The 20,170-nt window shown below is 43.1% G+C and overlaps 1 protein-coding gene and 1 non-coding gene across 2 annotated transcripts; one reads left to right on the forward strand and one right to left on the reverse strand.

The window, feature by feature from the left end:
• Positions 1-699: 699 nt before the first annotated feature.
• On the reverse strand, positions 700-14,379 carry LOC139661415 (E3 ubiquitin-protein ligase TRIM7-like). The gene is made up of 13 exons (XM_071539839.1): positions 14,298-14,379; positions 11,789-11,934; positions 10,147-10,590; positions 8,653-8,757; positions 7,661-7,756; positions 6,517-6,750; positions 5,706-5,877; positions 4,420-4,509; positions 4,186-4,212; positions 4,046-4,072; positions 3,731-3,906; positions 1,828-1,983; positions 700-963 (listed from the first exon to the last, which is right to left on the reverse strand). The coding sequence occupies exons 2-13, from the start codon at positions 11,915-11,917 to the stop codon at positions 757-759; spliced, it is 1,863 nt and encodes a 620-aa protein (XP_071395940.1). The 5' UTR covers positions 11,918-11,934; positions 14,298-14,379; the 3' UTR covers positions 700-756.
• A 4,580-nt stretch (positions 14,380-18,959) lies between these two features.
• On the forward strand, positions 18,960-19,041 carry trnas-uga (transfer RNA serine (anticodon UGA)). The gene has a single exon. It is a non-coding gene; the product is annotated as a tRNA-Ser (tRNA).
• Positions 19,042-20,170: the final 1,129 nt, after the last annotated feature.

The following is a 20,170-nucleotide window of genomic DNA, read 5'->3' on the forward strand; positions in this document are numbered from 1 at the left end:
TGGGGCAGCTTGCTGTGGTGTGGCTGTAGATCCATTCAGTAACGTTCTCAGTAAAAGTGAATAGTGTGATAAGGTGGATTTGTTTCCAAGACAGTGATGGTTAGCTGACCAGATACTATGGTAAGCTAGCTCAGTGGTTCTCAAACTTGGGGTAGGGACCCCCCAGGGGGCCGTGAGAAAAGTTATGAGATGAGGAAAACAACATTTCTACCATACAGATTTATCCTGTGTAATTTATCAGATTTTTCTAAAATGTTTGCTTTTTTTTGTGAAATACTGAATAGTTTTCAGCCTCTCTGCCTCCTGTGATAATCAAATGAAATAATCAATCTGCACTTTGTTTTAAAAGTTCAGGATTCACAACCCAACAAAGCCTGAGAACCGCTGAGCTAGCTAACAAGCTGACATGATCTAACACACACAATCAGATTGATCAGATTATCAGTTTCCGGTCAAACACAGCACAGAAAGTGACAGTGAGTTCTGTTGGGACGGCCAGGCTGGGTGTTGTCAGAGACTCCATCAGCTGCTCATGCCTACTGTTGCCCTGCTGAAGACCTCCAATATGGCCGCCAGAGGGGGTATATGATGTCATGTCATGTGACCTGAAAGCCCTCTGTTTCACCGTGCTTCCCCTCACTCCCTCCCCCTTCCCCTCGCTCCCTCCCCCTCCCCCATCATCAGGACCAGAGAGGAGGACTTTCCCCTCCTTCTCTCCCTCCTGTTTTTTTTTTTGGTTGTTTTTTTCCTCTTCGTTCATTCGTGCAGGCTGGCCTGTGTCGTCATGAGGACCAGGGGCACCTCCTTGTCTCCGGTGCCGAGCACGGGGAACATCCTCTCGCTGAACTCCGACCCCGTGAAGCTGTAGATCTCGCCGCCCGTCTTGGCGTTGTAAAACGACACCTGGCCCTCCTCCACGTCCAGGAACACGGCCACCCGCCGCAGCTTCGGTGGCGTCTTCACCTGGACGTCAGACAGAAAGACAAAAATGATTCAATACCACTTTACGTATAACATCATCAGGAGGTGAGGTCCTCAAAATAGAGCTAGAAAGTACAGAACAAATACAACAAGTAAGATAAACAATAAAAATCCCAGACGTGATTTAAGAACAGAGGAATAAAACAGGTAAATACAATGAGAATATTGTTAAAAAACGAACATAAAAGCCTGTAAAATGTGTTTTTTTAGAAGTGATTTTACAGAAGACTGGCAGCAAATACATAGAGCGATGGCTAGAGACATATTTTTATTCTTTATTCGGATCCCCATTAGCTTCCACTACAGCGGTTGCTAATCTTCCTGTGGTCCACATAAAATTATACAAACACTGACAGCATACAGACATACAAACATACATAATTAAAAGGTCAAGTAATCAAAATATCAGATAACTTAACCAATGCATGTACAGAGGTTATCAAACAAACTAATGAGTTGAAATCCCAAACAAAACATCATAGCAGGTGGCATCATTCCTGTTGTGTGGACTCTCTCATTAGTTTCTGTTGGAGTGATTTTTTGAATAGGTATTTCTGATTTGTTTAATGTGTGTAGGTAATGAGTTCCACTATTTTTAAGAATCTACATCAAAACCAACATAAATAGCTCATAATGCAGTCACAAAGTTGCTGTCATATATACACACACAATCATCACCATGGTTGTTTTTAATACACAACTTAAAGAGCAAGTGCAGTGGGATTTATGAATCTACAGTTTAGTCGTATTGAAAAGGTCAACAGAGAGACAGAGAGATAGAAAGATGGGTAAACTCCTAATCAATATCAATTATGCCAATAGATTAGCGACAGGGTGTGAGCTGACCTTGGTGAGCGGCGGGGCGGTGAGCGCACGCAGCTGGCTCCCGCTCCACCAGAGGGCGTAGTACCCGTTGGGGGGGCTCATGTCGAACAGGCCTTTCCTCTGGGCCGACTCCCGGACGACGCCCAGCTTCCAGTCCTTATTCTCCCCGACACTCACCTGAGATATGGGGGAGGGGGAGAGGGGGGATAGTTTTGTAATCCTGTATGTTTTCTTCCTCTGACCCTTTTTACTCTGAATGTTCAGCGGAGTGTTAAATTACTGAAGCATTAACCTGTCAGAAGTATTTTAATGTTGTCGGTCTAACTGCTCCATATACTGTTGGGGAGTTTAAACCAAGGTTATTATAGTTTTGCATTTTTCATTAGTTTTTATTTTTATTTCATTTTGACTTTTTGTTTTCACAATTTCAGTTTAGTTTTAATTCGTTTTTAAAGCGGGTTTGCTAGTTTAGTTTAGTTTTTATTTTTTGAAAATGCTTAGTTTTACTTGAGTTTTTATTAGTTTCAGTGTTAGCTTTAGTCTTTTTTGTAATATGGGGTATTTGTCAGGGGCGAGATTCAAAAATTCAAAATACTAGGCTTATGTATGAAATAAATTGACAAAGACGAAAACTAAAGACATTTTCTCTATAATTTTAGTTTATTTTAGTAATACAGTTTCAGTTAGTTATCGTTTTTTTGTAAAGCCTCGTTTTTATTTTTATTTCAGTTAACGAAAATGTTTTTTCACGCCTAGTTTTTGTTATTTCGTTAGTTTTCGTTAACAATAATAACCTTGGTTTAAATTCTAACAATGCAACATATTTTATGAGCTTATCGTATGTTTTGCATGTAAAACCTTATTCTGCAAAGTAACTAGTAACTCCAGCCGGCAGATAAATGTAGTGGAGGAAAAAGTACAAGATTTCCCTCTGAAATAGAAGTAGAAAGTCTCACAGAATGGAAATACTCAAGTACAATTTTGAGGTACTGGCACTGTACTTAGGTACAGGACATGAGTAAATATAGTTAGATACTTTCCACCTCTGTCCTCCTATATAACATGTGCCGACGTGACCCATCAATATGCAGGTTTTCATTCCAACCAAACACAAACTCAGCTGATTTCGCTTATTAGTGAGGAAATCAGCCGCCGTATCTCCATCTGTGTCTTTGATTGGACTGAAAACCTGAATATTGTTGAGTCACGAATGGCACAATGTTTTTTTATTATTTATTACATGACATTTAGCCTTCACCCTCTGACTCTGACCTCTAACCTCCTACTAACTAGTTATGACACTGCATTGATCCAGTGGTGGCCTGAGATTATAAAAAATGTATTATCTCAATGTATTAGAGATATAGCCTATTTTTTCTTTAATCTTTAAAATTAATTTTGGGTAATTTTATATATGTGGTGATATATTTAATTCAAACTATAATAAAAAAGTCAGTTTTTGACAAGGTTTCCATGCTCTCTGCCCATAAACGTCACATCTCAGTCATATTTACCTTCTTGTTTATATCGTTCACGCTCGCTCAACTCATAACTCTGACATTTCCGACAGCACCTTGAAGGCAGCATGATGTTTATTTGTTAGGTCGACTCGGTTGCAGCTTTATACACAACACACATGTCAGCTTAGTGTATGAGAAGTAGAACGAACCAAAGTAAAGAGAAAGAGAAAGATGGACTCATGAGAACTTATCATGACTGAGCCTTGACTCGCTCTGTAACCCCGCCCCCCCTTCCTCACTCCCAGTAGTGGCATCTGTAACCCCGTCCCCCCCTTCACCTCCCAGTAGTGGCGTCTATAACCCCCCCCCCCCCCCCCCCCCCCTCACCTCCCAGTAGTGGCTTCTGTAACCCCGCCCCTCCTCACCTCCCAGTAGTGGCGTCTATAACCCCCGCCCCCCCTCACCTCCCAGTAGTGGCGCCCGGAGCTGTAGCCCTCCTTGGCGATGACGCAGGACCAGACGTCGTAGCGGTGCTGGCTGTTCCTGTAGAACTGGAGCTTCTCGCCTCGCTTCACCTGCTTCCGGTCCTCCGACAGGATCAGGAAGGGGTACGCCGTCACGGGGTTCAGCGTCACGTCCTCTGTGGACAGGAAGTACAGGCGCACGCACAGGAAGTGATAAAACACGGCTGAGGGAAGTAAAATAACTGAATAACTGGAGGATGGGAAGAGGGTTTTTTGGGGGGCTTTTTTTTTAGATAAAAGGCTTTAAATCCTCACCTATGTAGGGTCGGATCTTCTTTAGGCCTGGAGCAGAATGACAGAATGTTAGTTCAGGAAACGCTGCTATAGAAAAACATGCTGATGGTAATATTGTGATTTATCCTGCCGACACAGCAGACTGACACACAGACACATACCTGAGCCTGTCTTGATCTTCTTGAGATCTGCAGGGAAAACAAGGAGCCAAAGTGAGACATTCTGGCCAAGCTACAAATCCTGAACTCGCAGTTTTCACGGATAAAAAGCTGATTATAAGCCAAGCTCAGGACCTTATTATGCTAACCCAAATAAACAAAAAGTGAAAAGTGGAAAGCATGTTCAAAGTAGATCAATAAGATTCACTTTACTTGATGCTTGTGTGCCTGACTCACCTCTCAGAGACCACTGGCTCTTCCTCATGCTGGCGTTTCCTCCCCTCACACTGAGCATGCTCTCACTCAGCATGCCCTCGCCGGACGAAACTGGAACACAGAGTAACACCAAGTGATTTTACACACACACACTTACACACACACACACACACACACACACAGATAGTTGGGCTGCTTAAGTTCGACCGCCACTTCAACCCATCCAGAAAGCTGCAGCCTGCCTGGTCTTCACCTGATTCTCCTAGAGTCATTCACTTCCTTGCATAAGTGAGGCATCTTCAAAATTACATTCCCGCCCTAACCCATCCCCTTTTTCTCCAATAGGTGAGGGCTTTTAAGTGACTTTAATACACCCTCCGGCGGCCATATTGGAGGTCCTCAGCTCTTGGGCAACAATGGCTGACAACACCTGGTTGTGTTTCTAATCGTCCATCTTGTCTGTCTCAACAGAATTGGACAGACAGTTAATTTCTGTCTGTTTCTGACTGAACTGATCATTTCATCACTGATTCATCTGATTGATTTAGTGTTTAGATAATGTCAGCTTGTTAGCTAGCTAACAATAGTATCTGGTCAGCAAACACATCTGATTAGCACACTAGCTAACGTATCTAGTAGCATCTAGCGTTAGCACGTTCACATTAACATCAGTGTGTTTGCTCGCTAGTTAGCTAGCTAACAGTTTGTTCAGGTTAGCTGAGCTGACTCTTCTCAAGCTACAACTCTTCATGTTTTGGAGTAGAGACTAGAGCTAAAGACAAGACAGTTTACTGTGTCACAGTAACCTACATTTGGAAACAAATCCACCTTATCACACTATTCACTTTTACTGAGAACGTTACTGAATGGATCTACAGCCACACCACAACAAGCTGACTCAGCTGCTCTCTGCTTCTAGCTGCTTGATACAGATTTACACTTTATTAACTAACATTATTAATTTTCCAGTGTTCCTCCATGATGGAGACACACATGTTTACCAGGAGACCAGCCAGTTATATCAGTTACATTTTCTACCTTTTCTCCTTGGTTCTTATTTCCGTACCTTCCGTCCGTATTTCCCCATCATACATGATCATTTTAGGGCCACAGGAATATTTTTAATATACATCTCTTATCAGGACAGTGGTTTTGATCCTTTCAATCCCCACTATCAGGTTGGAAAGCTTGGAATGTAGCCTTGTTTTGCCAAAATGATAATTTTACCCAAATGTAAGTTAATGTAAAAAAAATTTAAAGTAACTCCCTACACTGGTTGACTGTTAACAAGCCTGCCCTGAACTCACTGGAGCCTCGGGAGCGGACCTCCCCCATCCTGATCTCATCCATCTTCTCCTTCACCTCGGCCAGCACGCTCTTCACCTCCCCCAACTGGAAGTGGAGGGAGAGCTCCGACTCCTCATCCAACTCCTGCAGGTCAGAGTCTGCAGCCAGAGGAGCTGTGGCCTCCTCAAAACTCTGGAGAGGAGAGGAGAGGAAATAAGGAGAGGAGAGGAGAGGAGAGGAGGAGGCAAGAGGAGAGGAGAGGAGGAGGCGAGAAGGAAGAGAAGAGGAGGGGAGAGAGGAGAGGAGAGGAGGGGAGGAGGCGAGAGGAGAGGAAATGAGGGGAGAGGAGGAGGAGAGGAAAGGGGAGGAGGCGAGAGGAGAGGAAATGTGGGGAGAGGAGGAGGAGAGAAGGAAGAGAAGAGGAGGGGAGAGAAGAGAGGAAAGGAGAGAAGGGGAGGAGGCGAGAGGAGAGGAAATGAGAGGAGAGGAGGAGAGGAAAGGAGGGGAGGAGGCGAGAGGAGAGGAAATGAGGGGAGAGGAGGAGGAGAGAAGGAAGAGAAGAGAGGAGGGGTGAGAGGAGAGGAGAGGAAAGGGGAGGAAACAAGGAGAGGAGGAGGAGCAGAGGAAACAAGGAGAGGAGGGCAGAGGAAAGGACAAGAGAGGAGAAGAGGAAAGGAAGAGGAGGAGAGAAGGGCAGAGGAGAGGAGAGGAGAGGACAAGAGAGGAAGAGAGGAGAGGAAAGAGGAGAGAATAAGAATAGTCAAATTGCACATGGGACAGTGACATCACCTCCTGTGTTTTGGTCTGTCCTGTGTTGTGTTCAGTTCCCACCTGCAGGAAGCCTATGTGATCCTGGCTGGTGGCCTGGGCCTCCAGTGTGGCCCTCCTCTCCTTCAGCTGGCTTAGCTCCGCCTCCAGACGGCTCACTAGCCCCTCCCCCTTCGTCACCACGGCGCCCCGTTTGTCCTGCATGCCGTCCACCAGCTCGGAGCGGATCCGGTCCAGGGAGCGGGACGCTGCGTCCAGCAGGTGCTCCAGCTCACCTTGCTCCCCGTCCGCATAGCTCTGCAACACACACACACACACACACACACACATCACAGGTCACATCACAGGTCATATCACAGGTCACATCACACATCACAGGTCACATCACAGGTCACATCACAGGTCACAGGTCACAGGTCACAGGTCACATCACACATCACAGGTCATATCACATCACACATCACAGGTCACACCACAGGTCACATCACACATCACAGGTCACATCACAGGTCACATCACAGGTCACAGGTCACAGGTCACAGGTCACATCACACATCACAGGTCATATCACAGGTCATATCACATCACACATCACAGGTCACACCACAGGTCACATCACACATCACAGGTCACATCACAGGTCACATCACAGGTCACATCACAGTCACATCACAGGTCACATCACAGGTCACATCACAGTCACATCACAGGTCACATCAGATCATCTCCCCATTCAAACTGACCCGCTCCTCTGGAACCAGCTGATCTCACACTGTCTGATTAGTCATTTATTTATTTATTTAATTAATTTATTTTTAAAGGGACCATGTACAATGTTAAATATAAATGTTACCATTTGATATATTGTACCAGATTCAGCTTAGAGCAAATTTTCATCTGCAGTCCCTTTAGGTTACAACTGAAAGTCTACATAATACAATCCACACAAATACAAACACACAACACTAACCACACTAACACACACAAGACATTCAAGTGTACAAAATGTAAAAACCAGTGTAAAGTCAGTTACAGTCAAGTAAGTAAAGTTAACTAAACTTTATTTAAACTTTATTTTTTCAAAACAAACATTACAAGGTGCTGTACAAGAGAAGATTACATGTGTGATGACTGCACATGTGAAAACACACATGTGATTTCAAAGCGAATGTGTTTTGGTCACATGACAAACAGCAGTGTGGTTTACCTGGACTCCCTCCAGTCTCTCCCTCAGCTCAGACAGACGGATGTTCTTCCCCTCCATCCGGTTCAGGATCTCCAGCTCCGTCTTCGCCACCAGTTTCTGGAGGGAGAGATGGGAGAGATGGAGAGATGGAGAGATGGAAGAATAATAACTGATAGAGAAACTGAAAGACACAATATGAATTCTTAGTCACTATTGTCAACTACCTGGCAAGAGGAGAGGAGGGAGAATAGGAGGGAGGAGAGGAGGGGAGGAGGAAGAGAAGAAGAGGAGGGAAGAAGGAAGAGAAGAGGAGAGGAGGCAGGAGGAGAAGAGTAAATGAGAGGGGGAAGAAGAGGGAAGAGGAAGAAGAGGAGGGGAGGAGGAGAAGAGAATGAGAGGAAGAGGAGGAAGAAGAGAGAAGAAGGAAGAGGAGAGGAGGGCAGGAGGAGAAGAGAAATAAGAGGAGGAAGAGGAGAGGAGGAGAAGAGAAAATGAGAAGAGGAAGAGGAGAGGAAGGGAGGAGGAAGAAGAGGAGAGGAAGAGGAGGGGAGGAAGAGAAGAGAAAATGAGAGGAGGAAGAGGAGGGGAAGAGGAGAAGAGAATGAGAGGAAGAGGAGGAAGAGGAGAGAAGAAGGAAGAGGAGAGGAGGGCAGGAGGAAGAGAAAATAAGAGGAGGAAGAAGGAGAGGAGGAGAAGAGAAAATGAGAAGAGGAAGAGGAGAGGAAGGGAGGAGGAAGAAGGAGGGGAGGAGGAGAAGGAAAAGGAGAGGACGATGAAGAAGAGGAGGGGAGGAAGAGGAGCAATAAGGAGAGGTGTTACATAACAAGATGTTCTTTATCTGTCTTACTGGCCTGACGGGCTGCATGCCTTTTGGTATTAACTAGATGCGGGCCGCCTCTAAAGACTGAACACACACACAACACACACACACACACACACACACACACACACACAGACAGAGTGTCACAGGGATTGAACCTGTGACCCTTCTGTTGCGGGACGGCCCCCCCTACCTGTTTGTTCTGCCTCTCCGTCTGCACAGAGACGGTCTTGTGTGTGCGATGTTCCTCCAGCACACAGATGGCACAGATACAGCGCTGACACGTCCGACAGTACACCTGGGTCAGTAAACGCAACATCAGGAGGGCAAAACACTTTCACTATAACTTTGAGAGATAAGATCAATTTATTTTTGTGTATTGGGACACACAGCTCTGCGGGAGATGACCGTCTTCCTAATGTTTCTTTTGCTTTCATGTTATTTTTTTTGTTCCTGATCACATGCGTGTGATGTGATGCAGGAGTGAAATCCCTCTCTAGTTATTTATGCCAATGTACACCTCTAGCACAGTGATTCTCAACCTTTTTCATATCAAGGACCCCTAATTTAGTCCACATTAGGGCCACGGACCCCCATTTGATGAGATTTTGTCTCTCGAACCCAAATCTGAGAATATTTTTATTGTTAGATATGATTTGGTCCAGAATTCCATGACTGTCTGTGTTGTAGGTAGAGAGATAACAGAGAAACTATGATCAAAACAGTCATTCTTCTACATTCTCTAATTGTGTTAATTTCTTGCAAATGAAATAATGGTGAAGTTTAACAATTCATCAATTTGCTGGGGACCCCCGTGGAACCCCATCAGGTACCCCTGGTGGTCCCCGGACCCCACACTAAGAACCACTGCTCTAGCAAGTATCTCACTGGCAGTTAACTCTGCAAGTCTGTTTAATCCATCCATCTGTCAGGCATTCTAACATCAGGGTCGGTTCATTCATGAACTGAATAGAGATTTCATGGTAAACTCAGTTCAGTTCAGTGTGAGTGTGAAAGTCTCCCAGCTGTAAGGAAACACAATGTGAACTGAATCAGAACGACAGGAATCAGAACTGAATTCCATTAAATTCCATGAAATTCCACTTCTAAGAGAGTTTGAACATTATAAATCAAAACATTATGAATCAAATAAAAGACGGTTCAACAAATCAAACACATTCAGTCATAATGTGTGGAGTACCATTACATGTTCTGCAGCTGTACGGTTCCTTTAACATTTTATGATGTTCAGTATTGATCATATATAACACACTGTGGAATCTCGGATATGTGGGAAGAAAAAACAACAAAAACGTGGAATTTCAAAACATGGAAATTAAATTTGATTTCCTGAAATTCCAGTTCAATTCCAATTCTGTTTCCTGTAGGTTTTTTTCAAATTCCAATTCCTCAGCTGAATTTAAATTTATGAGTTCATTCATGAATTGACCCAAACCCTGCCAAATAATACTTATACTACTACTATTATTACCACCAGTGATATTAAAGGATAAGTGGTGTAATTTAAGGTTTTTCCTATCATCACTATTGCCCATGAAATCTCTAAACCCACCGATGTATCTAAGAATTTCACTGTCCATTTTCTCTGTGCATATGACAACAAAAGAGCTTGAACTTGTATTCAGTGTTATCCTTTCACAGTATTCATCCTGCGCTCCCGCCTCACCTCCAGCAGGCGGCGGTGTAGCAGACAGGTTCGTCCCTTCAGCGCCTCCTGGGGGTCGAGCAGGCGGTGTTTGGCGTAGAAGGCGGTGGCTCTGTGCGGCTGGACGTGCTCCTCGCAGTAGGAGGCCGTGCAGGTGAGGCAGGAGCTGACGGCGGGCCGCTTGACACCCGTGCACACGTCGCACGTCACCGCGTCCTCGTCCGCCGCCGCCGCCGCCATCGTGAACGGGTTGCCACCGCCACCCGCGGCGCCGTTTGCCGTCGGCGGTACCCAGCTTCCCGTCGCCGCGGGCAACCCGGCCGCGCCGTAGCGGGCCAGCTTGTATTTGTCGGCGATGAGGGAGAAGACTTTGTTGACGCTGAGCCGCGGACGCTCGTCAAACTGCCTCTTGCAGAGCGGGCAGGTGCACACGGCGCTGGACGCCCAGTAGCCTCCGATACACGCCTGCAAAAAAAAAAAGAGGAGAAGAAGAGTGGAGATTCAATCAGTGCTGTCAGCCTTTTATTAGCCTGGTTCCACACTCCTGAATCGTGTTTGTTGAATAATGAATAATGGAGTTTTAACAAAATGACTATTCAGTCTGAATTTCAGGCTAGCCAAGTTTCCAACATTTCCCAGAAAACATTTTCGAAAGTGGGAAGACAAAACTTTATCTTAGTTTGAGAGGAACTTGAGGAGAAATTGGATCACTGCCGCAGCAAAGGAAACAAGGTATTTCTGTGTAAATTATTGCACATTAGCTACAATTTCACATGAATGTAGCTATTAACCAGTGGTGGAAGAAGTACTGAGATCTTTTACTTCAGTAAAAGTATCAATACAACAATGTAAAGATACTCCATTACAAGTAAAAGTCCTGCATTCAAAAACTTACTTAAGTAAAAGTACATAAGTATTGGCAGCAAAATGTACTTAGAGTATCAAAGTAAACGTACTCATTATGCAAACTGTCCCCATTTAGAGAGTTATATTTTTCATAAATTATTGGAATATTAATACTGATTTATTGACATACATGTACATGTAAGCAGCATTTTAAAGTTGTCAACGTGAAGCTAATCTTAACAATTTAGCTATACTTTTGGGTAGTCTAATCTATAACAATGCTATTTTATAGTTATTTTATAAAGATGATCAAATGTTTTAAATATAAAATAATGATCTGAAAGGTAACTAGTAACTATAGCTGTGAAATAAATGTAATGGAGTAAAAAGGACAATATTTCCCTCTGAAATGTAGTGGAGTATAAGTACAAAGTAGCATGAAATGGAAATACTCAAGTAAAGTACAAGTACCTCAAAATTGTACTTAAATACAGTACTTGAGTAAATGTACTTAGTTACTTTCCACCACTGCTATTAACGCAGCCCATTCGCTGAGTGATTGCTCAGCACTCCTGGACCCCTGCAGCCTTGTGAACTCATGTCAACACACTGAGCTCTTCAGGCAGAGTGGAGTGGAGAAGAGACTCTGGGAGAGAGAGAGAGAGAGAGAGAGAGAGAGAGAGAGAGAGAGAGAGAGAGAGAGAGAGAGAGAGAGAGAGAGAGAGAGAGAGAGAGAGAGACAGAGAGAGAGAGAGAGACAGAGAGAGAGAGAGAGAGAGAGAGAGAGAGAGAGAGAGAGAGAGAGAGAGAAGCCCACCTGACAGAAGTTGTGTCCGCAGGGAGTGGAGACCGGCTCGTTGAACAGGTCCAGACAGATGGAGCAGGTCAGCTCCTGCTCCGAGAACAGATCCAGATCCGGGGCCGGGCCCGCCGCCTCCGCCATCATGGTGCTGCAACACAAACCTGAGGAACAGACAAGGAGGTGATGGTGGAGTACTGTTGTTATTTTTTTTTAGGCATTTTCGTCTTTATTCAACAGTTCAAAGTAGAGAGAGACGGGAAAGACTGGGAGAGAGAGAGAGGGGGATGAAGTGTGACAAAGGTCCTGGGATGGATTTGAACCCAGGTACGTATTGTTTGGTAAGTGTTTGTATTTATTTCTTGTGTCTTTACTTTGTTTAGTGAAGATTTAAATCAGTTTGGCCCTGAGCCTGCTGGCTTGATATTGGTCTCATTTTACTTGTCTCTCTCTCTAATGTGACCTATTTTGCTTTGGTACATTGTTGCATGTTCTTTGTCTTTAAAGTCTCCATGAAATGAACTCCTGTTACTTTTCCTTCCTGGAGGGGGAAACTTCTAACCAGTAAAACCATCAGATTTTTTAACAGTCCCGCCCCTCCACACCCCTCCCATTAAAAATAAAACTGCCTTTCTCTCCCTGACTTCTCCCTTGATTTGATGAAATGCATCAAATCAAGGAAGTAAAGGTGCCATTCAGTGGGGTTTTCTGTTTGTCTCGATGCTGCCTTCTTGACCAGGTCTACCTTGAAAAAGAGACTTGTAATCTCAGTGGGAATACCTGGTTAAATAAAGGTTAAAAAATAAAGTTACTAGATCAACAAGAAAGAGAGAAAAAAAAGAGGGATGTTGAAGTGTTTTGGTCCCAGGCTTTATTATATTTGTCTGATAATCTTGCAGGTTCTGCATTGAATAATTACTTTATAAAAGCACACCAACAGTCTTCCATCAATATTAAAGATTTATTCACTCATGAATGGAGAGAAGGACGATACAGGCGTATGTGCAGCGGTTCTGTGTAAGGACCAAAGCTTACCGACACAAGGCCAAACACTTCACACACAAAGCAACTTAGAGTTTCTTTTGTTAGCATTCCTTGTCAGAACTGTTATTGATTTCACATGCGAGTCATATGAAGACGCATGATGTTACCGAGTGAGTCCACAGTAGAACCTTTTAAAACTACTTTGACTTAAAACCAGGCTCAAAACCTTTTTGTTCTGCACTGCATTAGTTGTCAACTATTAAATTAATCGGCAACTATTTTGATAATCGATTAATCGGGTTGAGTAATTTTTTAAGAAAAATAAGTCGTAATTCTCTGATTCCAGCTTCTTAAATGTGAATATTTTCTGGTTTCTTTCCTCCTCTATGACAGTAAACTGAATATCTTTGGGTTGTGGACAAAACAAGACATTTGAGGACGTCATCTTGGGCTTTGGGAAACACTGATCCACATTTTTCACCATTTTCTCACATTTTATAGACCATCTAATTGATTAATCGAGAAAATAATCGTTACTTGCAGCCCTATCTTATACTGTTTATTATCTCTTTTTATTTGTTTTTTATTTATCTTATCCTGTGTTTCTCATCTAATGTCTTTATATACCTTGTGTATAGCACTTTTTGTATGAAATGTGCTGTAGAAACAAACTTGCCTCGCCTTCAATTAACATTACCTTTCAATTCAAGTGAAAGAAAAGCAAAGCACCAAATTTACAGACATGTTTTACCACATGAAATACATTTTGGATGTTCTATTTTCCTTTAAAAACAGAGTTAGTTGGTAAAGTACTGAAAAGAAAAGTGAATTTTGTGATTTACCAGCCACTGGAGCCTTAAATGGGCAATAAGTCAGATTTGTAATGTCATATACCACAAACAGACTGTAATAAATCTGCAGGGGGTTGATGAGGTTATTGATCAGTACCAATAACTCAGTGATTACTTCACCAGCTGCTCAGATTTCCAGCTTTCAAAACTCACTTTCTGGTTTGTACAAAAGCTCCCCACCCACTGGAGTCTGAAGGCACATTTCAGCTCTGAAAAGCCTCGTTGCGAAGCCAAAAACAGCAAACGACAAAGCAGATTTATTATTCCACTCGTCAGCAGCGTGACAAATTACCGTTCACCAGACGTTTCTGTTGGATCTCTGCTCTCATTAGCCATCTTTCTTGTCTTTATAGTGAAAACACGACTCAACCCTGTCAGGAGGACCGGGCCGGGCCACATTCCACCCAAAAACTCAAAACAGAAACAAACAGATTCACCACAGCAGCAACTGAGTTCACCGCCAACAACAACAGACTGATCCTGACAAAAGCACTGAGGTGTGTCCCAACGCATCAGCAACAACAACTCACTCAGAACAACTGTCAGATGCTAATCTCACTCCACAACATCCAGATTCATGTACAGAGTTAATGAATCCACCTTCCCTGTCCTGAGCTGCTTTCTTTTGTTTTGCTGTTGTGTTTTATTGTTGTTTCAGTGGATTTTACTGTAACAAAAAAGATATTCTCTACCTGCCACCTGTGTGTAAGGCTGTCAGTCTGTCAGTAGAGATGGATGATAAGAGCCGGTTGCTGTTCCTCAGGTGTGAGCAGGTGTGGAGGGGCGTGGCCTGCTCACCTGAGACCTGTCAGTCTGATCAGTCACACCAACAGAGTCAGAAGAGATAGAGAGGGAAGCTTCTTATGTAACTGAGTGAAGTTGGCTAATAACTCACTGACAGTGGGAAAAGTCCTCAAATCCTTTACTCAAGTAAAAGCAGCAATATCATCATGGAAAAAAACTTAATTGAAAGTAAAATTTCTGCATTCAAAAGTTTAAAAGTATAGACGTATTAGCAGTAAAATGTACTGAAGTATCAAAAGTAAAAGTCGTCATTCAGTCAGAGAGTTAAATTACTGAAGCCTGAACCTGTCAGAAGTATTTTAATGTTGTCGGTCTAACTGCTCCATATGCTGTTGGGGAGTTTAAACTCTAACAATGCAACATATTTTATGAGCTTATCGAATGTTTTGCGTGTAAAACCTTATTCTGCAAAATAACTAGTAACTCCAGCCGGCAGATAAATGTAGTGAGGAAAAAGTAGAAAGTCTCACAAAGTGGAAATACTCAAGTAAAGTGCCAGAACCTCAGGTAAATGTACTGAGTTACTTTCCACCTCTGCTTCTGGCCTTCAGGCTGCTGCTGCACAGTCTGTCTCCAAGCCTGAAGCTCCACATCAGTATCGGACCGCACAGCAATCCAGATGTGGTAGAGCCGCTGTATATTTCACGCAACAACCATTTGGGCTTTTCAAAAAGGAGGCGAATTTCATGTTTCTTTACATAACTACAAGCAAACTAGCCTAATTAATTTCATCCAGTATAAGACCTATCTGCCACAAAATGCGGGACGGATTTAATTTACAGGATGTTTTATTAAATTGTCACCAAATGCAACATCGGATTTGACAAGTTCTACTACAAGCTCTAAGAAAACTGCATCAAATTTATTTTAACACATCCATAAACCAATTTGTTTTTATTTGTTATTCAGTGGTGTAGCCTGTCATAAAGTGTACATGACTGTGTCCCTTGAAAGTGGCAGAAGACAAAAGAAAGTAACAAGCATCAGGGGAAATATCAACAAGTAAACTTTCCAAAAGCTCCAAAGATCTATAGGTTTATTTACATTTATTTTATTCCCCCTGATTGAGTGAGCGACTGTTTGCAGCAGCATGGAAACCCCCAACTGAGGTTAAGACGTGAAAATCATCAAGACTGGGGTTTTTCACATGGCAACAGAAATATGTGAAATATGTGTTATGTGAAGAGGAACAACACTGTACAACTGATCTCTCTCACTACTTTTAAGGACTCATTTGCAGAGTTGTTCACACACACCTGCAGCTGCCACCCGGCCTTTTAACTGACAAAGAAATGTGTCTGTTCTGCTTCATGACTTGCATGACTTGTAATTTTATTTGGTTTGTTGGTTTGTTTGGTGTGTGTTTTGATTATTTCCCCGTTCCCACACTGTGTTGGGTTTCTCTGCCTCTGTGATGTAACATTTGTGTCTGATAGTCTTATCTGGATTGTTCTTTGTTTAGTTTCTTTTGCTTTTCCCTTTACCCTTCGAGAGGTCCTTTTGTCCTCTTGCTAGGCCGTCATTGTAAATAAGAATTTGTTCTTAATTGACCTGCCTGGTTAAATAAAGGTTAAATAAATAAATAAAAAATAACAAAAACAACCCAGTCAGAGCTGTATGGCCATGCGGAAAGTCTGATTTGACTAAAGATTCCTGCTCTACCGGGTGTAATTCTACACTTCCTCAACCTGACCCCAATATTAGCGAGATAGATAGATAGATAGATAGATAGATAGATAGATTACAAAAATTACAGAAGTAACACTGGAGCCCTCAGTGTATGGTGTGAGATCATACTGATAAGTGTGTGTGTGTGTGTGTGTGTGTGTGTGTGTGTGTGTGTGTGTGCTGTGTCTAGTATGCTGCAGTTGATAAACTCTAAAGCACGTTGCCGGATCTGCAGCATTCCATCACACATTCAAAGTGTTTCTAGTGTGTGTGTGTGTGCATGTGTGTGTGTGTGTGAGAGAGAGAGAGAGAGGGAGAGAGAGAGAGAGAGGGAGAGAGGGAGATGACTTAACTGACACGTGTTTTGTAATGTGAGCTCAATACGCTCCGATGAAGATGCAAACCTGAAGCTTTTGGGTAACACTTTACAATAACGGTACATTAATTAAGGCTTAGTTAATGCTTACTAACCTTACTAACTTAATTAATGTGCCCTTATTGTAAAGTGTTACCAGCTTTTGTCTATTCACTTTACCTGCGGTGCATTTTACACTTCAGCCGCCACGACTCATCACCTGCCGTGAAAGTTTATTTTTATTCGGTCTCTCTGTCTCATTCCTCCGTGCTGACGGCGCTCTGCAGCTGCTGAAGCGGCCTGATGGGCCTGATGGGCCTGATGGGACGGGTGTTTCTAACAGGTTCAGCAGTTCTCAGGTCAGTGCTGTTGGCCGTGAGTTGGAACAAAACAACACAACAACACCCTGACGTCACTTCAGTGAAGGAAGAATCTGCACCGGCCAGATCTTCAAAGGGGGCGGCTGCTATTCATGTCATGATGTTTTTAAGAACCTCACTTTGTTCAGTCTTCCTTTTTCTGAACTGACGCCTGGAAACTGTTCAGTGCCTTGCTCAAGAGCGCTCTGACATCATGTTGAGGGGAGAGAGCTTCACTCCTTTGTTTTCCCAACAGTCAGTCCACAGCTCCGCTAAGCTAGCTGCAGCCTCAGCTGAGCAGCTGAATGCTGTTGACCAGAGGGCAGATTTCAGTTCTACAAACGTTTCTCTGAGGCAGAAATGATCTGATTGGTTGAGTTAAACCTCAGGGGGCGGAGCCAAAGAACCACAGTTTTTCTGGCTAAGTAACATTAGACTGAAGCTCAGTGAAAAAGACAAGAGGTAAGAGAGGAGGAAGCTAATATTATGAAGCCTAGCGCTCTGCTGCTAACTGAAAAAATACAGTCTATCATACTGAGTTATCTAGGTTAGCTAGATAGCTAGCTGACCTTCAAGTTGAAACTAGCCATACTAGCCTATAGCTAGCTAGGTAAGCTAGTTAGCTAGCTGCTGACCTTCAACATCATGATGTCATGGACATGAAGGAATGAAAAAAGAAGTCATTGTCATTTATATTTTTATTTATATTTAAATTAAATTAAATTGTATTTAATTTTTTTATTGTCATCATAACTTTGCAAGCATACATCGTAGTGCATCACATCTTGATGGCAACGTTTCTTTTTATTTTTATTTATATTTTAACCAGAGTTTCTTTGCCATTCAAGTTTGCTAGTTAGCTAACTTGTGCTCTGAAAAACTGTGGTTCTTTGGCTCCGCCCACTGAGGTTTAACTCAACCAATGAGATTCTTTCTGCCTCCAGAGAAATGTTTGTAGAACTAAAACACAATCTGTGAACTGAGGTGGATGTAATGGTTGCCTGTTCAAACCCCTGAATCAGCTTGGAAAACCTGGAGGTCAAAAGTGAATGAAAAACACTCTTCCCTCCGTAACCACTAACCTCTACCCAGGAGCCCTTGAGCAAGTCCCTGCAAGTCCTGAACCCTCCACTGCTCCAGTGGAGCATCTCAGTACAACACTGTATTTGTACTGCGTTCGACATACAGGACATACAGGAAGGATACTGTTCCTCTAAACCAGCCAGGTTCCCCATACTTGCTGAAAGAAAATACAGTTTGCTAACGTTGCCAAAGTGTGTTCCAGGAAGCCGAGCCTGGATCACGACCGCACGCCGCAAACAGCCGTGAGGAAACACCGCCGTCCTCTACAGACAGAAAGCTTTGCATCTGCACTGAGTTCACCGCGTGAACACAGTGCTGTGATGCCGCGGAAACTCATACAGTTTACACAGCGTACTTACGAGAAGAGCCTTATCAGTGGAGGATGATATGCAAAATATGTGTGTGTGTGTGTGTGTGTGTGGGAGAGTACAGGAACAATAAACAAAGGGACAGATGAGAAGCAAAGGGTAAAATGTGACTGCGATCTTGACGATAATGTGAGTGAATGTTGATGAGGATGCCATGGATGTTTTCACCAAACATCCATGGCAGCAGGCCAGCAGGTGATACAGCTCTGTGTCACTTGGATGGATGAAGCCATACTGATACATGTTAAAACAGTTTCACAGGCCAATTGGCCAATCAGAGTGGACTCTGGTCTGTAATGGTTTCCCTGACCATGGAGCTGTTTTACCACACTTTCACTGGATAGAGCATGACATCATCAAAAGCAGCCAGTTAGGAATTCAAGCCTCAAAAAAGGGACTTTCAGAAGCTGAGATGGGAGCGTAGCTATGTTCATAGATGTAATCGAAGGCACTGGCCCACAATCAGTCAGAATAGAGCAAGACATCAATGAAGTTGCCCGCAGTGTTAAAGCAGGGCAACTTTTCTGAGCAACAGTGACCAAGAAGTTGCCACAGAATCGTCGCTTTCATGACATAGTAACATCTTGTTGCTAGGAAACATTTGAGCACATTGTTGCCCCCGTGTCCAGCTGTGTTTCCCGTTGCTGGGAGTGTTGCACATCGACTTTGCCAAAAACAACATTGCCTAGTGTGTTGCCACCCTGAAGAGCCAGTCAAGCTGTGATGGCTGAGTGGTTAAGGCGTTGGACTTGAAATCCAATGGGGTTTCCCCACGCAGGTTCAAATCCTGCTCACAGTGGGTTGGTGTGAACACAACAACAACTACATGCTGATGTTACGGCGGCCATGTTGGAAGACAGCAGCTGAATGTTCTCTGCTTCAGGTGCCACAGTGGTCAAACAGACCAGTGACCAAATCTAAACACACACACACTCTTTGATGCGGTTCTTGTTTGTTGTTTTTCTTTATGAAGTGATGTGGAATCATCTATTTTTGAGATGTGAACATAGTTTTCACACATGTTGACCGGCCATTACACATGACGATATTTGTTTCACATGTGAAAACTTAATTTCTTGGTTCTTAAAGCTCTGGACAGTGGAACTCAGTCATGAAGTTGCTCTGGATTAAGGTGACGATTTATTATGACAACCCAAGAGTTTTAGCATCTTTATTTGTTGTATTATTCTCAATATGTTTGATTGCTGTAATTACTTGGATATATGGATATATTTTGTGGGATATGGTAACGTAATCTCTCTATTAACAAAACAAGACGTTTACAAGCTTGATCCTCTATATTTTGGAATACTGAATGATGAACTTCAGATAACATTATTAACATAATAGCATTTGAACTCATCACTAGCTGAGAGCAGCCTGGCCTTGCTAACTCTTCTGCAGTTTCACAGTGATTTCAGCAATTTTGGTCCAGACTGGTCTGGTCTGGTCTGGTCTGGTCCAACCAGTCCCACCACCATGTTAGACTGTATGATCCAGCCTGTAATCTCAACAAGCAAAACACCTTGATGGAAATGAACCTCAGTTTAATTTGAAAAGTTCAGTTCCCAAATGCTATGTATCTACATTTTGGGGAAAAAGAAACATGACCAGATGGTCAGCAGCCGTTCTCCAAGATATAGATGATCAAGTATGGAAGTGCTGTAATTTTCAGCTGAGGATTTAAATTACTGTTTATCCTCCAAAAAATGGCATGTTTTGTCGTAATTTTGTTTGCTAGCAATCGTTTTGTATGTGTGTCTGTCATTTTTTTTGTAAATTGGGATTATTACAGAACCTCTTTAGTGTCCAATGTCCTTGGAACTGGTCCTGTTGGGATTTTGTGTTTGGGGTCCATTCAGTTTTGCAGGTTGCAGTTTTAGCTAAATAAAACTTAAAGAACCACAGAGAACAGAGAGAGTTGGCTC

The sequence above is a fragment of the Centroberyx affinis genome, unplaced genomic scaffold, assembly GCF_046629955.1.
Source record: "Centroberyx affinis isolate AG114_WGS23_722 - 3 ecotype Tasmania unplaced genomic scaffold, CSIRO-AGI_Caff_v1 ptg003527l_1, whole genome shotgun sequence".
In the NCBI taxonomy this organism is placed as follows: Eukaryota; Metazoa; Chordata; class Actinopteri; order Beryciformes; family Berycidae; genus Centroberyx; species Centroberyx affinis.